The 23,097-nt window shown below is 38.3% G+C and overlaps 1 protein-coding gene across 1 annotated transcript in view; it reads right to left on the reverse strand.

The window, feature by feature from the left end:
* Positions 1 to 23,097, reverse strand: part of ANKDD1B (ankyrin repeat and death domain containing 1B) — a 42,578-nt gene that overhangs the window by 16,179 nt on the left and 3,302 nt on the right. Inside the window, 7 exon segments of the mRNA XM_016137097.2 lie at positions 6,882 to 6,980; positions 7,700 to 7,798; positions 13,147 to 13,251; positions 13,356 to 13,454; positions 17,327 to 17,425; positions 19,930 to 19,994; positions 19,997 to 20,032. Coding sequence (XP_015992583.2) covers positions 6,882 to 6,980; positions 7,700 to 7,798; positions 13,147 to 13,251; positions 13,356 to 13,454; positions 17,327 to 17,425; positions 19,930 to 19,994; positions 19,997 to 20,032 — 602 coding nt within the window.

Here is a 23,097-nt window from a genome sequence, read left to right on the forward strand (position 1 = left end):
TGGGGGTGGACAATCAATTGATCTATAGATTGGTAGATCAGCAAGTTACCAGATTGAGAATAAATTTATTAGACTATAGATGTTATTAAAAGCATAATATCAGCTAGTGATAAGTGCTACAATGAGAAGTAAAATAGCAAGACTGGAGGGCTACTTTCCAGTGAGTGACCAAGAAAGACTTCTTAAATACAGTGACATTTAGACTGGTAAAATTCTAGATAATCAAGAGTAGGCCCTGACACAATCAGAAAATCTGAAGCAGAAACAAGTTTATGAAGAACCCAAAGCCAGGAACCTTACAGTAGGAAGAGTTGTGGGAGTCTGTGGCATTGTACCCACTAGGCACTATGGGCACAGTATCCAGGAACTGCAGACTTCTCAGAGCCAAAGAAATAGTTGCAGTCTTAAAAAAAAAAAAAAAAGATTGGTTACAAGATACCAAAACCACAAAACTGAAGTGAACATTTAAATGACATATTCATACTCTATTGATTGTTAAATGTAATATTCATAAAATATTCATTATATTTGTAAACAATTTGTAGGTTAAAGTTTTTCACCTTCCTCAAATTCCTAAGTACAGAGGTCTAAGGAATCAGTCAATCATAAATTTGGGAAGTCTGTCATTTCCAAATAATTGTGAAAGCACAATCAAAAAAACCTTTAAAAATAATTTACAGGAAAAAAGTATTTAACATGGAATGAGTTCCTAAGGTCTACAAAAGTCTCCACTGGATCCAGGGCAGTTAATATGGCCTGAAGAGAGCCTATCGCCTAAATGCCTGGCAGCCTCTCCATCCAGTACTGATGGAGAAAGTTTCCCCCATCAGCTTAATCCATTGTCTTCTTCAATTACCTCCTCCGAAATGACTCAATCCTTTTCCATCCCCCTTGGTTGAGGGTGGGGACACAAAAGCAATCTCCTGGAGACCAAGACTAAGCAGTGTCGTCAGTGAAGCACTTCCAAGATCAAACACAAGGATCACCTACAGATATGAAAGCAAAATAAGCCTAGCATGTCCTTGCAAGAATGTGCGGCCCTGCTGCTGGCTTCTTACTTCACATTGCTTGAATCCCCAGGGTTCTCATTGGGTTAGACAGAGACAGATGTGGACCACTAGTGGGGACTGAGACTGTAGATCCAGGAAGCATGCTAATGAACTCAAGGGAAAAACTCAAGATAACATGAAAGCTGAAAACAGGATTTAGGACACTTTCCAGGCTGCCTAGGTTAGGTGAGGAGATCATAACCGTGTGAAAGACAATACAAAGCAAAACCCCTCTGAGGGCTGAATAGTTAAGGGCAGAAGGGTGGGAGGGCACAGAACAATGGGGTAAGCCAAGAGGATCCTGCTAACCAGGGAGGCCTTTCCAGAGACGGAGAGTGGCTGTAGACTAGGGGCAGAGAGGCATCTGTGCAGTGACGAAAAACGGCACAGCTCTCCACATTGTGAGCATTGCCTGGGCCCCATTAATTCTTAACTTTGTGTTCATTTATTGCATAAATAACCTTGCAACATCAGTGGGAATCACCTCCCACTATCTTCATTTTGCACACTCACAATATTGCCATGTATATATAAGTTCTATACAGTTAAAATATATGTATAAACATATTTTTTCAATTAGTGTTCTATCATAAACATTTTTCTATATTGTTATGTATTTAGTATTTATCATAAATATTTCTTAATGGCTACATAATTTTCCAAGAATAGGTACACCAAATTTTGGTTCAGCCTTCCCCTACCATTTACCGCACTTACAGGTTGTATCTAATTCTTGGCTATTGAAGGTAACTTTAACCTCTATCTTAATGCATGTCACTCCGCCTCCATCACCTTTAGATTAGTCCATCAACATAATTTTCCAAAGATGGGTGAAAGGAAAGTGACAAATTGCTCTTCAAAAGAGCTAAACAAATGTACATTCCTGTCAGCAGAATACAAGGGTGTTAAACATTACTAGTTTGGGACTTTATTCTTGATTCTACTGTTTTTGTACCTTCTGAAGAGGAACTATTTATACATTGTACTGAAATGGAGAGATCGCCAAGATATATTGGCAATTAAAAAATAAAAACATGGTGTGTGTATATGTATATATACAGTGTTAGTATGCACATGTGTATGTGATTAATCACATTTTCCATGTGAATGCATGGACAATTTCTGCACGATTAAATAAATTATTAATAATGTTAGTTCTGAAGAGGCGAAATTGAGTTATGAAGTTGGAATAAAACACTTTTCATCATTTACTTTTTGATACTAATCATTTTTTTTTCTTATTTTCATTATAATTTAAAAATAATTAGAAAAATAGAGAAGGAAAGGAAAACCATTTGAAGACAAGGTTGTTGCAGTGGTTAAAATTACAGACACTGAGCTCAAAGCCTTGCACTGCCACTGACTAGTTGCATGATCTTGGATGAGTTCCTTGACTTTCCTAAATTCAAAGTTTTCTCATCTAAAAAAATGAAGATAAATGTCAAAGGATCTTAATGCCAAAGTATTCTGTATTTAGAAGAAAGCAGCAGCTTGCCTTCTCCAAGCTCCAGACTGACCATTGTGCTTTCACATAATAATTTTTTTTTCTTGCATCTACTATGGCTAAGCAAGGCATGTACTAGTTGCTAGGGTAAAATAGAGCAGAATAAGAATGTCTCTGTATTTTAGAAGTAACAACTCTTTGCTCCTTTTGGCTCATTTTTAATTATTCCCTCCCCAAATAAATAGAAAAGATAGCATTGCTTTTGAGGAGACATTAATTGGGGAGTATCTGAGATCAATCACTAATTCCTACCCAAACAAAGCAAATTATAAATATTAATTCTACAAAAGCCCAGTGAGTGGATCAGTGCAGGACCAGATTATGCGAAGAGCATTCTGAGTCCTCCTCTCACTGTATGAGTAAACACAGGATGGAGCACGTACTTTATTTGGAATGTTGATATCACTTCCTGCTGCCAGGAGCACTTTGCTGCATTCTTCATGACCTCCTGCAACAGCCAGGAAGAATGGTGTTTCTCCATTCTAACAAAAGGGGAAAAAAGTTAAAATTAATTGCCTCTTGTCATAGAATGAAATTACTTGAGAAACAGTGTGCTTTACCTTTTGTGCATTACTCTGAATAATAGATTGTATCTATTAAGCATCTATACGTCATCATATATTGCCAAGACTATAAGCCTTGGCACAGTTAAATTGCACAACAATTCTATGAGATGAGGGTTAATATTATCCTCATTTTACAGATAAAGAAACTAAGCCTCGGTTGAAAAATGGCAAAACTACGATGCAAGTCCAGCTGTTTGGCTCCAAAAGCTGCACTCTGCTATGCTGCCTCCTTTCAGACTTTTCCTCCACAATTATACTCTTAACCTTTATTAATTTATCCAGCAAACATTTATTAGACACCTAGTATCCGTCAGACACTACTAGGTCCTGGGATTGGACAAACAGAACACAGACTCTGCCCACAAGAAGGTAAGAGTCTATTAAGATAATCAGTGGAATAAGGAATTATAATACAGTGAAACTATAAAAATAGAAGCACATTTGTACCACATACAGCTTTAATCTTTAAAACTGATTTAAAATGTTATATGTCATTAAAAAAATATATATGCAAACTCAGTAATTAAATTTCCTGAAACTCATGAGCAACACTAGTAAGACAAAGTGAGTTTAGTTTAGGCCAAAACACAGAAAAAAAGAATTGGTCTTGCACAATAGCTACGTGGATATTTTCCCCTCCTTATGCAGACTCTTTCCTAAAAATATTGGAAAGGAATGTAGAATGTCTTCCTTACTCCCTAACCATTTCCCTGCTGCATGTTAAGAATGGCACCTTTACAACTGCATTAGGATTCGTTCAGAAGGTTTAACTAGTAGCTATTTAGATATAACAATCATGTTAACAGGGATCAAGAGCATGGAACCAATGTTCCCAGCCCAGTGAGATGGAAAAACTGCACCCCCGGCTGCTTTCCCTGAATTCCTCAGCCAGCCATCTGTTACGAAGGAATTTCTCCTCATATTCTACGTTCTCATTTTTATAGGAAAAGAGATGCCAAAAGGCAAACCCCAGTGGAAAAATATCTGCAAAAAAACGTGAAGGAAAGAATTCACATCTTTAACATATCAAGAGCCTAATAAATGTTCATACCTTTGACCCAACAATCCCACCTCTAAAAATATACCCAGGAAGGGGGGAAGAAAAATAAAATAAATAAAAATAAAAATATACCCAAAGGAAATAATGAGGAATTCAAACTAAGTTTTACATACAAAGAGGTTCATGATAGTATATAATAAACTAAATAAATTAATAAATAATAAACTAAGTGAATTTAGGGCAGCCCCTAAAATATATATATATATATATATATATATATATATATATATGCATAAGAACACAAAATGGGCAGAAAAACACATCAGATGTGTGTTTTAATCCTTTATTTATAAATCCTGCTATTTATGTTAATTTTTATCTCAAAGTTTTTAACTTTTTATTTCTGGCATATGTTTTATAATGTATCAACTTAATTTCAAATGTATACGTGATAGATGCATGCTCAAACTTTCTTTACTGATATGAGTTGTTTGAAGACAACTGCTCCAGAGCATGTTCACGTGGGTCACTCCAGCTGCCCTGCAACAGCTTCCATCAGGAAACAGAGCAGCCGAAGACCCTATGAACAGAACAGGCCTTATCCAAAAGGCCAATGTTATCACCTGACATTTTACTTCATGCAAATGAAGCCTATCATTAATTGTAATGATTGTTTGTTGGACAGCACAAGTTCTCCTCAATATGCCCTGACTCGAAAACAGCTAAAAGGTGGATGAAATCCAAGTGCACACATTCCAGTAGTAAAGTATCAAAGCAGAACAGGGCAAGCACGACTAAGACTGTAGATCAAATCCTGCGGCTACAGGACTCACGCCTTATATTGATTTGTGAAGGCCGATCGTGCCTACTATTTACCCTAGGTGATTCATATTCTTTTTGAATTTCTAACACATCATTCTTAACTTTCATTCAAGAAGACCAAATTCCTGGGATCTTCTTTGAGTAAGCAAAACAAATTAAACTTGATCATCATGCCAGATGGTCATAAAAGAGCGAACGCACACATAAAAAGTAACAAATGGCCCTGTTTTTGTCCATGAACCTCAGCTGAAAGGCTGGCTTACATTCTCTCAGAACTGGAAGAGAGAAAAATGAGAGCAATAATAATATATACTGCTGATACCGTGATAACCGTGATCTCGCTTATTACACTCAGATACCACTTGCTGCACACTTACCACATGCCAGGCACTATTCCCTGTACTAAGTGTGTGACACGACTTTTCTACTTTAACCTCACTGTGGTCTTATGAGGCTATTTTTTATGATGAGAAAACTGAGGTTGAAACGGAGCTAAGGAAAATGCCCAACGTCATCCAGCTAGAAGGGTGATGGAGACAGGATCAGCCCTGAGCAGTCAGGGCCCTGCTTTTAAACTCTGCATGCCCAGGTCCAGGGATGCGTGGGACCAGACTGATGGGCTTTCCTGGTCCAAAGGAAGTGTAGACTCGTTCCAGGCATCACACGTACTCAGTTTCATAGCCTTCAGTTTCCATTATGTTGCCCACATTTGCTATTTTTATGACCATGCTCTACCAGTTCTGTTTCACATACTGTTTCACATGTTAGCATATCTGAGATCAGGCACATTTCACAATCTTAGTCGATCAGGCAGCAGATGTGATAGAGCTGTCCGTCATTGCTCACGAACCAGCCCAAAACACATTGACCCAAAGGTTGAAAAGTGAGTACCCAGAGCAGATGACTCACAAATTTACTTCCACAGTCACCAGTTTCTCTCTCCCTACCATCCACTGAAGTCAGACCTCATTTTTATTTCCCTATTCTCCAGTGAACCCCAGACCTAGTTTATTTCTCTCTCTGCTTTCCGCCTGAACATGCATCTCTCCCCTGTCCCAGGTGCCTCAAAATGAACCCATCCAAACCCTCATTACCAAACTCATTCACCTACTCTTCCCCTGTGCTTCATATTTCAGGGATCAGCACCCTACCCAACTGGGACTCCCCACCTCAAAACTCTCCAGGCACAAATCCCCACCCTTTAAACCACTGTGACAGTCACCTGCCTACACCCAAGATGGATCTCAGCCCTCTCTGCTACTTAAAACTCTTCCAGGTCTCTGCTGCCAACAGGTCAAAGCCAATTCCTCCTCTTGGTAAGCACAGCCTTCCATCACCTCTCTGCCTTGGCCCACTCAGCTCCCACCCTTCCTGGCCCAAGAGTCCTCAATTTCTTCTGGTCCAAACTTGTCATTCCCAAGACACACTATGCTCTTTCTTGCCTCAGTTTCTTCATAAGGGCTCTTCCCTCTGTCTAAAATACTCTATGTTTATGGCCCCCTCAAAACCCCTACCAATGTCCACTTAAATGCCAGGACAAACAAAACATATCATCTCCTCTGTGAAGACTGTCTAATTTCTGAAATAGATTTTCTTCTGTGTCCCCACAGTATACTGTATACTCATCTATTATGCATTTAGCCCAATATGTTACTTTTGGCATGTCCTTTTGCCCACTTCTAGAATAAGAATACATAATTCTACCTGGCACAGAGCACATATTAAACATTTTTGGATGAATGGGTGAATTAATGAATGGATTAATAAATGAATTGCTGTGTGTTTACTTTAAAGAGAAAAGTAGGAATCTTTTAGCATTGTATTCTACACCCTATCGCACTGATATCTTCATTTTCCTCCCATTCCTTTCTTGAAAGCCATTCTTCCCATCCTTCTACTTGTGAGCACCATGCTCACCTGTAATGAGCACCTCCACATACCTCATTGGTCTCATTCGTTTCTCGCCACTGTCTTATCAGCACCTGTACCACAGAGCTGTGGCCATGTTTTGCTGCGAGGTGTAGGGCAGCATTCCCGTCCTGTAACTCAGACACACACCCTGCATGGTCAGGCTGCAATGGGGCTTCTAGGAGGTTTCATTTGACTAAAGCTGTGATCCAGTGTGGGACACATTACCCACAAGTTTAAGTGAAATGTAATTTTTTCAAGCTTTAAATGAAATTACATAGCTGTTTGAACCAGTAGGAAAAACTCTCCACACTCTCTGTTCAACATTTGCTGCTAATTTTCTAGCAAAAAGTGGGACAGTAAAAGTAAATCCATATAACCTTTGTAAAGGTAAATTGTTGAAAGATTTCTGGAAGGCAGTTTTAGCAATGTACACGAACAGATTTTGAAGTGTGCAGAACTCTTTGACCCACAATTCCACATCTAAGAATTTCTCCTAAGAAAAAAACCAAAGATGTGTATGTAGATATGAATGTCCACCTGGGGTTTCCTGCCCCAGTCAGGTGGGGCTGAGTCTCCAGCAGATTCAGGAGAATTAAAGAGAGGACTGGTGTTAACGGTGGAAAAAAATCTTGTGTAGTCTATTGACTTTGCAACCATTTATGGAGCAAATATTGGCAATCTGGATAACCAAATGCAAAAGGAGCTTCATTTCAACTAGATATCCCATGATTCTCGCTGTAGTAACAACTGAAGAACTCTATTCCTGACCAAAATGCCATCCCCAAAATGTGTACCAACTGTCACTCCCTTTTATCTTATTTTTTAAAGAAATAAAAGTCCAACTCACCTTGTCTTTTTCTGAAGTATGCAGATTAAGGAAGATAAGTTTTTCTACCATTTCAACATGACCCTTCTCAGCTGCCAAAAGAAATGGTTTTCTTCCTTTCTGAAAATCAATCATAAACCTCCAGCTTTTATTACATACATATTGAAAAAGCAAGAGAACTAAACATTTCAGACTCACAAAATTATCACAGGCCATACTTGGCACCAGTCTACACAGAAGATGAAGGACATGAACCACAGCTTGTCTGCCTCAGCTGCTCCTCTTCCTCCCATGGTCCACACAACTGCTCAGGAGCTGTTGTCTTTGGCCTTCCAGGTAACAGCTATTTGCAAAGTGACAAGATCCACAGTGGGGATGTGTGGGCGCCACCCTGGCTTAGAAGGCTGGTACTCCACAAGAGCAAATACCTCTTGTAAAAACTTCTTGGGCACTGCTGCCAGGTCCCCACAAGGCACATACCCAGTTAGTTATGAGAGTCACTCTACTCAGAGAAGCCCAAAGTGTGCCTTCCCCCTCTGGTATTTGTAGTTCATTTGCAGTGCCTACGACTCCAGATGCAATTTACCAATTAGGGGTCATTTTTATCACAAGCAATGCTCCACAGTAACAGTTAATAGTGTATCTTCATCTCGCTTGCAGGAACACAGAGCCAGAAAGTTACCCAAAGTTTAAACTCTCAAAAAGCAGGCAAAGGGGTTTTATAAGCCCTTTACCACAGAGACCATAAATAATACATGAGGTGCTATGTCCTAGAGTGGCTAGTTGTTGCTTTTGTCTCTATGTTTATTTTTCTTCTAATAACAGCACTTTAGTTTTCCTTTAGAAAACTCCCCCCCCCACACACACACATACCCTGTCATTTAGTCCATGTAATACTGTCAATTGCCAGGCCTTACTTGCTGCATGGAGTAATCATAGTTATGCTGGTCACTGTAATTGGTTCAGAAATGGGCCTATGACTCAAGCAGGGCCAAAAAAGTTGTTTCTGAGATTTATATATAAGAATTTGATGAGAGAAAAACTTTCTTAGGAATTAAAATCCATAAGAATATCCATCAGAATATAAATTTGAGGCTGCTAGCAGCTATCTTTCTCATCATGTGGAGGGTACACCTATCAATAATGTCAACACACAGCCAAGAGTTGAAGGAAAAATAGAGCTGGATCCAGTCATACCCGACGCTAGCAAGATACACCCTCAAACTCCTCAGTTAGGAGTTAATAAATTATCTTCATTGCTTAATCTAGATTAAGATGACTTTTTTTCACTCATAACGGAAAGAATCCTAACAAATACACATTTGGCAGTTTGGGGACAAACGCTACTAGAAATATTAGGGGTTTGTTCAACTTTAAAATGGCCTTATTCTTTTACCCTTTTGATATGCCTTGGGTTTCTGCACATCAAAGCGAACTGAAAGAGGATCCACTCAGGAAGAAAGCCTAGTCTGGTAAGAATTGAGAGGTTATCACAAATGAAACATCTTTCCTCTCCAAGAAAACAGTTGTTACTTTAAACTTTGGATACCCTTTAAAAATGTTATCAACAGCAACAAAAAGTAAAGCCAAATTATACAAAATAAGGACCTTTAAAGTAATCTATATATCATAAACATATCAAAAGGCAGCATAAAGATGAAGTAACAGTAAAATGAGATATAAATTTTTTTCTCCAGTCCCAAGTACACATTATTAGGTAAAATAACAACGGAAATTTCAAAAAATATATGTCTGTTTTAAATATAGTTTCTTATCATGTCTTATTTCATTTTTTAGCCACCCAACCCTTTTTAACTGGATAGTCCTCTATCCAGTACAGTCTCAAAGGCCTGCCCCGTCCTTGGAAGGCAAGGAAATGGAGATTTTCCAGCCAGGAGAAGAGTAGAGCCTGGTGTCGAGGTCTCAGACTTCAGACTCCAGAGAAATCACAACGCCTTCCAGGCTCAGGATCCTAATTCCTAATTAATGAAAATAAGGAGGGCCCAGAATCCCTGGTCATTTTTTTTTATTATTCACTTTATCGGTATTTAACCTAATATGTTATAATTTAGTGCATTTAAGTTGCTTGCATGGTAATGAGTTTGAGGAGTTGCAATTGTTTATTAGAAATTATTTTCCATTTTTAAGAATTATAAAATTTGACAATTTACCAAATTTGGCAAAAATTTCATTAACAGTCATTAAATGGGCACCCAAAGTCCAACCTGACCATCTTTTCCCACAGGGATCCCAGAGAAGCGCTTTGGAGAGCCTCTGAGTAGAGGGTGGAACCCAGCACAAAGGCCCCAGAGCTTCACATATATATCTATGTTGCATGACTTTTTCTCTTACGCTAGTGTCAGAAATTCACAGCAGAACCCCAGCAAAAGGGGGAAACTGGCAGGGCCCTAAATAACTAGAGAGGGAGAAAGAACATTGCTATGAGGTAAAAAGTGCTGAAAGAGCCATAGGTTAAATATGAAGGCGTGGAACTGGTGTGGGTGGGGGTTAGTTCTCTCTCCCCTTGCACGCAGAGCCAGTAGGTTTGATTAAATCCAAGGCTGTTAAATACTGCCATCAGGTCCATATAAGAAAATATGTCTTCTCAAATTCATTATTCTGAACCCTCCAAAAAAGGCAGCTTTGCATTTTGATCTCTTGAAACTTCCGATATTGATTTCTTTACACAAACAGAAGTTCCCATACATATGCAGCCAAAAACAACCTAACACTGTACCACCAAACTTTGTAAATATTCAACAAGTATATGAATGGCCTCTGATGCCATTCCTTTCTGTATTCCCCATCTTAGTCTGAGTACTTATTTTTGATCACTAGATGGGAGTTTACATGTAGATTCAAAATATTTAGACTATTACACCTGTAACTTCTCCTGACTGCTCTAATCTCTCTCCCCTGGAGAGGCCACATGATTTCCATAGCTATAGAACTGGGAGAAACAAAATATTTTCCAGTGTTCTCCATCTCTCCCATCTCTACCTAAACTCTCCAGGCCTAGTTAAATCCTTTTTATTAATAAAGACCTCCACCTAGTAAGGCTTTCCTTGTTAGCTTTTGGAGTTCCCTCCAGGCTAACTAGAGGATTTTACTAACTCTGAGCAGGTAAGCAGGCTCTCAATCACTTTCTTTGATGAGAAACTAGGCAAGGCCTGTTGTGAAGGTGGAGCAGGCTATTCTATCAAATATGCTTCATGAGCTCCATGATAATTTTAAGTAAATACGAATGGAAAACCCATCGATGAATTAATAGACCCTGAGCTCCTGGTCCCAGTTCCCACTGGCTTTTGCCAGTGTCCCTGACCCTACTCACAGATCTCAGAAAAAGAGTAGACTTTGTCTTTTGCATTAATTAATCCAAGTTTCTTACAGGACTTTATGTACACTCACAAATCTTTCTCTCCCTAAACAACCCAGTGGGTTCATTATTTGCTCATTCCTTATATGTCTATGAACCCATCTTAATTTTAAGGTCTTTCAGCTGGACATGTGGCTTTGCAAAATCTCCTGCCAGAGCTGCTCAGCCTTTTCCCCAACAGAAAGTGAGTGAAGGAGGAAGAGGGGTGAGACAGGACAAACCCACACCTGTGAAAAAGATGATGGACAAGAAGGCTGCTGGCCAGCAGAAGCTCCAAAAGTGGGGAAGGGTCTTTAAGCCCCTTCAGCCTGCCTGATCCTCCCCACACACTGTGGTCTCCCATGAAAGCAGCCGGAGCCCACTGAAAGGAAAGATACTCGTGTGTCTTATATATAAAAGGCCCTCAACAAATATCTGTTGAGTTGAACTGAATGGAATTTATTCAGAGGCCACATCCCTACTTAGCATCAATAAAAGTGGATTGATCCAACTTCCTTCCACTGACACTAGATGCTATTTCACTATGATTATCAGTGTGAAGAAATCAGACCTTATATTTATCCTGTAATAACTGTTATAATAACTACCATTTAGTGAGCACTTACCATGTGCCAGTCTCTTTGCTAAGTGGTTTATAGTCATTAACTCATTTAAGTATCCCAATAGTAGTTGCTCCCATACTGCTAAAATGAATGGCTTAAGGAGTGGTGTCTGATTGAAGAGGGGTTATGGAATGGATTATATGAAGCTCATTGGCATAGTCATTTTTATATAAAATTGACAAAATATCCATTGTGCATGTCGAAGAATGGAAGTGCTGCTGATAAAAAATTATATGGAGGCCACGACTCAACCCCCAATCATCCCTTAGTGCTATCATAATATACATTTTATTATTCCCATTGTACAGATAGAGAAACTGAGGTCTTCAGCAGCTAGAGAGCTTGCCTAAAGCCACATAGCTAACAGACCACAGTCCAAGTCTCCCTGTCTCCAAGCTGTAAATGTACAATTACTTAGTCCTACCCAGAGGAAGTAAAAGAAATTTATAGACTTTATTTGAAGAAATGCTTTTTGTTATTACTGTTGTTTTTAAGATTAAAGCCAGAAAAAAAAAAAAAAGAAAGAAAGTTTTTTTTAAGTAGTGAAATGAAGTGAATATCACTGATTAACTTCTAGAGAGATTTTTTATGGAAAATAATGTTCTAGAGGCACAGGGAAAAGGCAGTCCTGTTCAAAATAACACTTTAATTACACAGAGAATACTACACTATGAAAAAAAGCCTAGAAGAGGATATTGCAGAGAAAAGACAGCCTTGCACATGGACAATGTCATCCAAGAAGGGAAACAGAACAGCATGGTGACTAGAGTCAGCCAGACCTGAACTCGGATCCCCGCTCTGTCAATTTCTAATTTGGGGACTTTGGATCAGGTACTTAGCCTCTCTGAGCCTCATCTTCCTTACCCTTTAAAAATAAGCAAAATATTTCCTTCTTTATATGGTTATTATGGAGATTAACAGGATAGTTCACTCACTCAGCAATAATTTACTAAGTATTCATATGTGCCAGGCCTTCGCCTCTCACTGAAATAATGTATGTAACTTTCCTGGGTACTTAGCCTTCTAATAGACACTCAATAAGTGGTAGCTGTTATTATTATATATCTCCTTATGAAAAAGAATATTGACAAATACAGTAAAATTCCATTATATTCCATGGATCATTACTGCAGAGCCTTGGGGCAAATACATTTTAAAAGGCCAGGTATAATAGAGTAAAATGAAATCACCCATTCTGAATACCAAACAGGGTGAATACTATCCACACCCTGGCCAGCATGAGAGAGTAGAGAGGGAAGAAGAAATCCAGTGGCTTCCTTATTACCTCCTGCCTTCCCGAATGCAGGTGCCAGGCCTACCACCAACACCTACACTTCCCTTCTGCTTTATGGTCTGCCAGGGTGATGGAGGAGCTAACTACAGGGCCAGGTTTGTCTGTGCTGGCTGCTTTGGAAATTCCAGAAGGGGAAGGAAGAAAGTGAAATTTGGTGGGGGTGTATGTGAGACCTGTCATACCACAGCAAACATACCTCATCCGGCTGGTCCAGGTCCTTCAGATGCAGATCTTGAATAAGGTACTCCACAATGCGTACATTATTGCTCTGAGCTGCAAAGTGGAGGGCATTCATTCCATCCTGAAGAGAGCCAGGGTAGAGGAAATAACTACACAGTAATGTCAGGACCTCCCCCTTCTGCACTGTGAGGGGAGAGCTTATGTCCAGGTGATCCACATACCTACCTGATTCTTTGCTCTTTGGTCTGCTCCAGCTTTAACCAGCATGAGCATGATCGCGAGGCTTCCAAACCAGGCTGCAAGGTGAATTACTGTCAAGCCATGCTGCCCCAAGAAGAGAGAAGAAAACAATTCATCACTTGAATGATCCACAACACATGATAATATTCAAGTTAATATTCAACTGTTGAAAATTAAGAAATAGGGAGAGAATTTCATAAACAGCAGAAATGATGTTTTAATTCTATAGGGAAGATAAATATATTTAACAAATGGTACAGACACAAGTGGTTCTCCATCTGGAAGAAAATAAAATTAAATCCTATATCATGTCACACACACACACACACACACACACACACACAAAAGCACATAAACAATAAATATATTAGAAGAAGCTCTAGGCTATAATGTACAGTGTCTTAACCCAGGAGTTATAAAAGCAAAGATTGATGATAAAGTCAATAAACAAATGATACATTCTTTAAATGTTTTTTGATAAATATTAAATGATTATTTTCTCTAATATATGAAGCACTCTTACAAACAAACAAGAAAGGCAATTAAACCTATTGAAAAATGAACCAAAACAGATTCTCACTTAAAAGTATTAGCAGAAATGAAACCATTAGAGTTTAAACGATCTAACAATATCTATTAAAATTTTAATACAACCAGCAATCCCACTCCAGGGAATCTATCCCATAAAAATAAATTTTAGGAACTAATGTTATATAAATGAAGATAGTTAATGTAACCCTTAAAACTGGAAGCAAGGTAAATGTCCATCGATATAGGAATGGAGAACAAATTAGGGGACACTCATATCACATCACACAACCATTAAAAATCATGAATTAGAGTTAGAAAAATTGCGTTGGAGAGGTTTCCATGAGGTAGCTGTTAAATTTAGAAAATAAGATACACATAAAATATAATATAATCACATTTTTTAATAAAATAAGCAGTGACCAAAAAAACTCGTGTGTGTGTGTGTGTGTGTGTGTGTGTGTGTGTGTGTGTGTGTGTGTAGTCAGCTTTCCATATCCATGGACTCCACATCCATGGATTCAACCAACCATAAATTGAAACTATTTGGGAAAAAATGCTACATTGTTGCTGATGTGTACTATATAGTTAGGCCTACATAGTCTATTTAAGTCTATTACAATTCTGGTGTAAAGAAAATATTTACCAATTTATGCACTTTTTTCCCCCAAGGAACAATAAAGTACAATGACAAGTTGATGTTCTTCAAGAAATGCACCCTAAACACCCTAAATTTAGCCTTCTCTACAAATAAATGTTCTATATTCAGTAACACTAAATCCAGTTTCACACATGATCAAAAAAGAGGCCAAAGGTATTTGGGGTAGAGTATAAATCACGTTTTGATAGGAGCTCAAAGTTTTCCTAAGACATCATTCCTAATTCCAAAGTTGCCAACTCTTAAAGATTTCAAACATTGATCATAAAATCCAAAAGCCAGGAATTAAGGATGCAAACAACTTGAGTTCCTGAAACCATAAATTCTGAGTGCAACCATCGTTCCTCAGAGGCAAAGAATCACTGCTCAGATATCAATTCTCCCACAAGAACAATCATAAAACTAAGTCTTCTGATATCAAACTGACATGCCTGAGACATTTTATGAGCACATGTCATAGATTATACTCACAGTTTGTACATGATGAAACTCTGAGCATCACGAGAACTTCATCTTGGATCCTTTGTTCACATTTCCATTTACTTAGTCTTCTTCCCAAGACTTGGGGGATGCCGCCCACTTTGAACCTGAAGTCCTCAGTGTCTGGAGTATGCATCTGATCCTTAGCATGCAGCGCCCTGAATGGCACACACCTGCTACAGCCCCATTCTTGCTCTCCCAATAGACTGTAGGACCCTCAAAGCAGGGACTATATCTCATGACAGTGCTTCCCAACACAATCACTGGGAGATTTTGTTAAATTGCAGACTCTGACTCAAGAGGTTGAGGGAGGGCCTGAGAGTCTGCATTTCTAACAAGCTCCCAGGTAACGTCAGTGCTTCTGGTCCCAGAACCACACTTTGAAAGAGCAAGAACTTATATTTATATTTATGAATTCCCAGTAGTTGGCATTGAGACTTACCCACAATAGACACTGAATAAATACTGATGGCAAAGAGGTTCAACTGTTGGCTCTTTGCAAGTAGATGTTAGAACTTATAAGACAGATCTGCCAAGTCAAACTCAGGGCTCATCACTCAGGTGAAGAAGTGCCAGGTCTGACCAAACAAAATATTGCTTGAATTATAAAAATCATTTTGTTAGTTATGGACTAATGCTACTGTAAATACTTAGTTATTGAAATATTTCACTTAGTGAACCTATCAAAGCATAGTATAGAGATATATCAGATATTACTACATTTTTCACCTGAAAGCATTTCAGTCTCACAAGGCAGGTTATAAAAAGTGGATTCCAAATGGGAAAGGCCTCAAAGAAAACAATTTGGTAAAACATTTTGGGAATAAATGACTTGCATTCTAACATAAGCCAGTAGTATATTTAATATATTAGAAACATGGCAGTCCTCAGACATGCTGTTTAAAAGAAAAGATGCTATTGTACCTGGGCAATGGATAGATATATGGTTGTTTATTGTACAATTCTTTCTACTTTTACGATATGTTAAAGATTTTGGGTTTTGGTCGTGGTTAAGATGAAGTAAGTCACTAGACCCTGTCTCTCTCACCAAATGAGACTAAAATCTCTGGACAGAATGCATGGAGCAGCTATTTGAGAATTCTAAGAAGTAAACAGTAGCAGATAGATTGGGGGAAGAAAACCAGAACTCAAAATATAAGCAATCAGGGGTTCCTTTCCTTTATGTCTTGTTTTGTGTTTTCCTTCCATATTGTCCCACTTGAACCCATAGCAGCACAAATACAAAGTGCACCCTGGGTGAAATAAAGAAAAATTTTCATCATTATCAGGTCTAGGCCATGTCTGTGATTACCAACAAAACCAACAAAATGACCAATTGGTTTGAACTGACTTTATTCATTTATCTTCCAAAGACTTACTATGCACATACTAGACCCAAGCCCTGTAAGACACAAAGGTAAAGAATGCCGAGCCTTACCCTCCAAAGAGTCAGTTCTGAGAGAAATCAGAATAGCTCTGTGGGAATCTTCTGAATAGTTTAACTTTAAGAACCATCATGGTCCACTGAATTAACTAAAAACCAAGGCTTTCATCTTTTTCTATAACTTGAGATGATAAACATGTTGGATTTCTCCTTTCCCAATGGTTTCCTTGTGCCATGGTAAAGTATTACATTAAGTTAGGAGAAGTAGGTGGAAAATCCTTAAGGTGGGTTTTGCTATCTAGACAAATAGGCTGATTTGTGCTAATGGCATGGTCTGTGAATTAGTCAAGCAGGTTCAAATCCTGCCTCTACCCTTCTTAGATGTAATTTTTGGGGCAAGATATTTAACCTCTTTGTGTCTGAGGCTCCTCATCTGTAAATTGGGTATTAAAATGTTACTTTTCTTATAAGGTTGAGAGGACTAAATATTAAAATCCTGAGAGGGGTGCCTAGTACATACTATGTGTTTAATAAGCCTTATTTATTTACCATGAGTTCACAGGGCAAGTCAAGGTTTAATGTCCCTGAGGCCAGTTAGCTTCTGTCTTCTGTGTCCTGAATTATACTCTGGGCAACCATCTTATTCTTACAAATACATGCTATTGGCCATAAGGTCAATATGAGACAATAAATAAAAGCCTAGGTCCTATAGGTAATGAGCAAACAAGTTAGTCACCAAATACAAAGAGCATATAAACTATATATTATCTAAAGAGATCTTTCCAAAATGAACCAGGCCTCTGGAAATAATTTGTGTGTATGTGAAGAAAAGATAACCAAAGTGACCAGATTTCCTCACACATTGATTCTGTTCCAATTCATTCTATAAAAGGAAGATGAGCTTACCTTATCAGCAACATCCACCCTGGCCTCGTGATTAAGTAAGAAATCCACTGCAGATAAATAATTTGCCCCCACTGCAAAATGCAGGGCTGTGCGGTTCATCTGAGGAAACATAATTTGTGTTTTCAGTTATCTGATTATTATTTAGCCTTTTAAAGATCCCTATTTCTTGAAAGATCTATCGGGTGTTTGTATTTTTATTATTTACTTTTTCCTTTTGCCTTTGAAAGTAGTGAGAATTGTAACCAGCATAATCTTGCCTCATTTATTATTAGATAATAACAGAGAATTTGGCAGTCCACTGGAAATATGCCTCAAGCTGATATCCATTGCATAACTTATCATTGTTGGTAACAATATAATGGATTTCAATTAGAGAGTAAAAGTTGTATTTTCCATCATATGCGATCATTAATAATAGTAAATGTTTTCTGGTTAGAATATATTGATAATGCATAACAAACATTTTCCTAGATATTTAATACATATATGGTTTTTCTTCTGTAATTTTTTGGACTGTAAATTTTACTGAAGCAAATAAACAAATTGTTTCTGAAAGGAAAGGACGGGGGAAGGAGAAAGAAAGAGACACAGAGAAAAAAAGGTATGAATATCTTTTGCTTCAAAGGAAAGCCACATAGTGCTTCTGAGATGTCCAGAGACAGTCTGTGTTTCAGGCAATGGATGATTTGCCTGTAAGTAAAACACGTGTCATATTTCCCATATCCTAGACACTTTTTTGCTTCCAAAGAAGGTGCCTGGGGGTGGATTTACTGTCCTTTGTTCCACATAAATAATTTATCGCAAAAATATGAGAACTGTTTAAATTAAACATTGGATTTCCTTGGTAGCTAAACTGGTTATAAACTAAGTTTGACAAAAGATTAGCTATCTTGGCATTGTCTACAATCTAGAGCTATGTTTTAGTATGTTAAATTTGGGTTTATATAATCCCCTAACAACTTTATTTGTGAATGAAAATGCAAGCCAAAACAGCATCCAAGATAACTCAATTAAATCACTTACATTTTTTTTCATTTCTATCATCACAGATTTTAAGGAACTCTACTAGTAACTATGTCAATGATTTGTTGTAAACAGGCCTAAAAGAGTTGCCATTAGAAAATGTAATATAATTCACCTGGAGTTTATAATAACTTGCCACACTGATAAGTAAGTTAAAGTAGTCTAGGTTGTAGTATCTCTCCAAGTACTTTAATATAAAAATGTGGTTTAAGATACCAGAAAATTGTGAAAAAAATTTAAATGGTTATGTAAGTATTTTGAAGAATCTAAAGAATCTATTTTCTGCTGCTTGGAAAAATGATTACTGCTTTACTTATTCAACAATTAATATAGATATTACCTTCAAAGATCCTTGCCTATTTTTTTCTCTCCCTTCCTTCCTTGACTCCTTTTTTTCTTTCTTTTTTTTTTGTTCCTAAAATTGTTCTGCTACAAAATTTTGCTATTTTTCTACTCTTTCTAGGCTATTTGTCGACAATGAACAATATATACACCTACAACATATCAGAGACAGACATATCCATGCACACAACATACACGTAGACACATAAATTCCCACATACTCATAAACATATACCCCATCACACACACACACACACATGCACAACTGCTACACATCCTTCCCCTGCATATGATGCATGACTTCAGTTTCTCTGACCTCACTGCCTGGGACAATTTTAAGTTTCATGGAACTTGAAATTTCTACTCTTTAGGAAACCCATTTTAAAGCCAGAGTCAGAAAACTTCACTGATGTAGTTAAAATTTCTTTTTCAGGTTTTACAAAATCATTTAACCATGAGACTACATTGCTAGAACCCTCTGAGTTCCTTGGAAGGGGCCTATACAAGTGGGGTCCTAAAGCTTCTATTTTATTTAGTGTTAAATCTACCTCTACCTTCCCCACCTTGAACCATTCTACAAATTGTCCTAAGCAATTGATATAGCCCCATTCATTTTAATAAACCTGCTTTGCAGAGCTGTCAGGAAATCTGCATAAAACCAAGTAGTAGCAAATTCCTATTCTGGCAGTAGACTTCTTCCCCAAACCCAAGCACTTGAAGAAGTAAGAGCCAAGTTTCAGAAAGGGCCCCACTACCCAGCATGAAGATGTACCATATTTCAAAAGAAATAATATAACAACCCATACACTCCTTTAGATTTTAAACTTGGAAGAACCGACCACAAAGGACATATCACTGAAGAGAAATTGACCCAGATTGTGTAGCAAAAGATGGCTCTGCCTTTCTAGAATGCATGAGGCCAAAGTGATCTACAGGCTATAATCCACAACGAAATCCATGCTGATAGCCTTGACAGTTGCCTTTACTGCCCATACACAGACTTTGTACAGATGTGCATAAAGACCCTGTGCATGTCCCTTCTGATCAAATAAAACACCCAGAGCCTGTTTTTCAGTGCTCGATTTACCTTTAGCATAAACACTCTAGAATTACCAGCAAAGAAGATCTCTCACATCTCATCCAGTACCGTCATTTTTAAATTTTATTATATTTCAGTGATCTGTGTAAACCCAAGCCACCCTTAGAGCAGTCGCTGTCACTTTGTGACTTCTACTCACATTGTTCACAGCATTAATGTTAACCTTCTTTTCAAACAGCTTCTCCATAAGATTCAAATGATTATTTTAGCAGCATCATGGATGTTTCTCTCATTTGGCAGTACTGAAAGAAAGCAAGCAAGCATGACTGACGGAATTAAAGGAAGAAGAAGAGACAGCAAACCTCATTTGGTAAACCTTCGAACTCTAAAAACTTGAAACAATGGCCTTGAGCCTTTCTCATTCTGCCATTCTGGACATGGGAACTTTGCTTTAATAGTTTATAAAGCTGTGGTGTTAAGGTTCCACTTTCTCTTTGCTCTACAAGTGTTTTCACACCCTCAAAAATATTCCTGGTCCCAAACAAAACATTATTCCCAAGGACCACCCTGAAGTCAGCAATGTAGTATCTGGCTCCAGGAGGTCAGAGGGTGGCCAGGAACTTCCCAGGGGATGTTTGAAAATGTTTGTACAAGATTAGACAGGGAGGAGCCCAAATATTCCATACAGAGATAAAATTGTTTTCTGCAGAACCCTGTGCAGATGTCAGGCCTGCAGCACATCATATAAACATATATACAAAGGCTTAAAGGGAAGAACATGTTTTATTCTCATTTACATGAAAAGAGATAAAAGTAGATTCACACTTATTGCATTATGTATCATATATATATATATATATATATATATATATATACACACACACACACACACATTCATATGGCATATTTTATCAACTAGCAAAGAGAAGATTCCAGGATTTACTGGGTTTTTGGTTTTTTTGTTTTTTTGTTTTTTGTCTTGTAGGGGAGCTGGGGATAAAGTCAAAACTGAAATAATGTGAAATCAGCAATAGACCATTTCCAAAAAAATATGACCCTAGGAGAGGTTTTGTAGATATGTTGCCAAGTAGTTTCCTTAGTATCTGCCAAAGACTCTAGAACACCAAGTGTAGTCAGTCAAAGACAAGGGAGCATCTTCATGAGTGATATACACATTCATTCTTTCTTCCACCTGGATCCCCCTCTTCCTTTCTACCCCTCCTCTTGTTACCACTCTGTGACGTAAACATCCATGGAGATGATTAATCCAATTCCTTTGTCTCTCAGTTCCCTAACTCCCTTGCCTCTAATAATTTTTTCCTCTACCTGACCTCAGCCACTTAACTTTAGGGTCATTCTCAAAAACTACACTATTTCTGGCTTCTCCAAGAATCTCATTCTGTGAACACCACCTCTCATCCATTCAGCTCACCTCCTCGAGTTCTGCCAGTCTGGAAATTCTGTAACCTTATCAAGTTCTCCAAGACACTGCTGTCACCATCTTTTCAGAGTAGTCATCCCTTATGTCCTTACTTCCCTACTTACCCAGTTTAGATCCCACAGTTCATCTTTGAAATCACTTCCATGCAAACACCTTTACCTCCCTCACCATTCTCTTAGACTAGTAGGTCAGAATCCTAATTCTAAAGTTGAACTCTCTTGTTTTCACACCTGAATAACTAATTGGTACTGGTGAAAAACACACAATCATGCTGTGGTAGACACTGCTGGTGTTCATCAATATCTGGTTCTCCCCTCCTATCTGAACATATGGATAAGCACATATTCCAGTCTTGACGTAGTTAGGTAAGGTATGGACTGACAGCAGAAGTGATGGTGTGTCACTACAGGGCTGAGTCAGTGAAAACCCCCTGTGACACTCTCCAGGTCTCTCTCCCTAGTCTTCTCAATCCTGGAAGCCAAGTGTTTAAATATAGAGATATTATGACTGAATTGTATCCCTCCAAAATTCATGTTTTGAAGTAAGTTCTAACCTCCTATACCTCAAATTGTGACTATATTTGGAGACAGGTTATTCAAAGAGGTAATTAAGTTAAAATTAGATCATTAGAATGGGCCCTAATCCAATATGACTGGTGTCTTTATTAGAGAGAAATTTGGATATAGACAAGACAGAAGAGGACTATGTGAAGACAGAGGGAAAGAGGGACATCTGTAAGCCAAGGAGAGAGGCCTCGGAAGAAACTAACCCTGCTGACACCTTGATCTTGGAGGACTTCTAGCCTCCAGAACTGTGAGATAAATTTTTGTTGTTTAAGCCACCCAGTCTGTGGTAGTTTGTTATGGGAGCCCTGTTCGACTAATAGAAGTTATAAGGTGGTGGTGCCTCCATTATTATGGTATCGGGAGACAATTCTTCATGGGTCTCTTGTATTTCTGCAAACCTCACAAGCAGAAGCACTGACTGCCTTTGTTTTGGACTATCTTTTAAGGTTACATATGTAATGAATTGCATTGGAAGAAAGAGATAATGTCTTCCTCTGGAGCAAGGTACAGCTTTGCTTACAGCCTGAAAGATAGTGAGAGCAGGGCATGCTTCCTGTCCATTACAAAAGATTTAGGTTTTCTAAGTCAGGGCTCTCCTGGAACACAACCCCATTGCATGTGCAGGTATCACTTTTATAATATTTGGCATTTTCTACATCTCCCTGAAAAACACTGACACAAATGCTAACACTGGCTACTGCTACTACTGTGAGTAATAAAATGCTTTGTATCTGATCCAGAAGTGTCTTCCGTCAACATCTGTGATTCCATAGTAGGCTAACCTATTAGTTTGCAAGGAGAGTAAAATCTCAGCCCCTTTACAATTGTTGCCATGTTGGGTCTTGAGAGATTAGGTAAAACAGAGGCCCTCATCAACCCATGTAAGACATGCTGTATGAGCAAAAAGTAGATCTTTACTATATTAGTCACTCAGATTTAGAGGTCATTGTTGCTGTAGGAAAAGCTAGCCTATCCTGACTAACACACATACTAATATGCTACACATAACTAACAGACGCCTCGATTCTTACCCACTAATCTCAAGTAGGACCTCGGCACAGCATTCCCACTGTATTTCCCTAGTCTTCCATTCTCCAAAATTTCATGCCTCTTTCTTTCTCTTCAAATATCTTAACCTACTAATTGAGCTATGCGTCCATCATCTAATTTTCAGTTTATAACATTGCACAGAGAAAGTAGAAGCAATCAGATAGGAATTCCCACATCTTCCCACCAAAAAGTCTATCTTCTTACCTATGTTTATACATATACTTTCTGCTTTTATTACTGTTACAATCAAAGAAGCACCCCTGTGCCTACTCAAGGCCATCCCCTCCACTTGAGCTCTGGATCCCATCCT

The sequence above is a fragment of the Rousettus aegyptiacus genome, unplaced genomic scaffold (assembly GCF_014176215.1).
Source record: "Rousettus aegyptiacus isolate mRouAeg1 unplaced genomic scaffold, mRouAeg1.p scaffold_m13_p_8, whole genome shotgun sequence".
In the NCBI taxonomy this organism is placed as follows: Eukaryota; Metazoa; Chordata; class Mammalia; order Chiroptera; family Pteropodidae; genus Rousettus; species Rousettus aegyptiacus.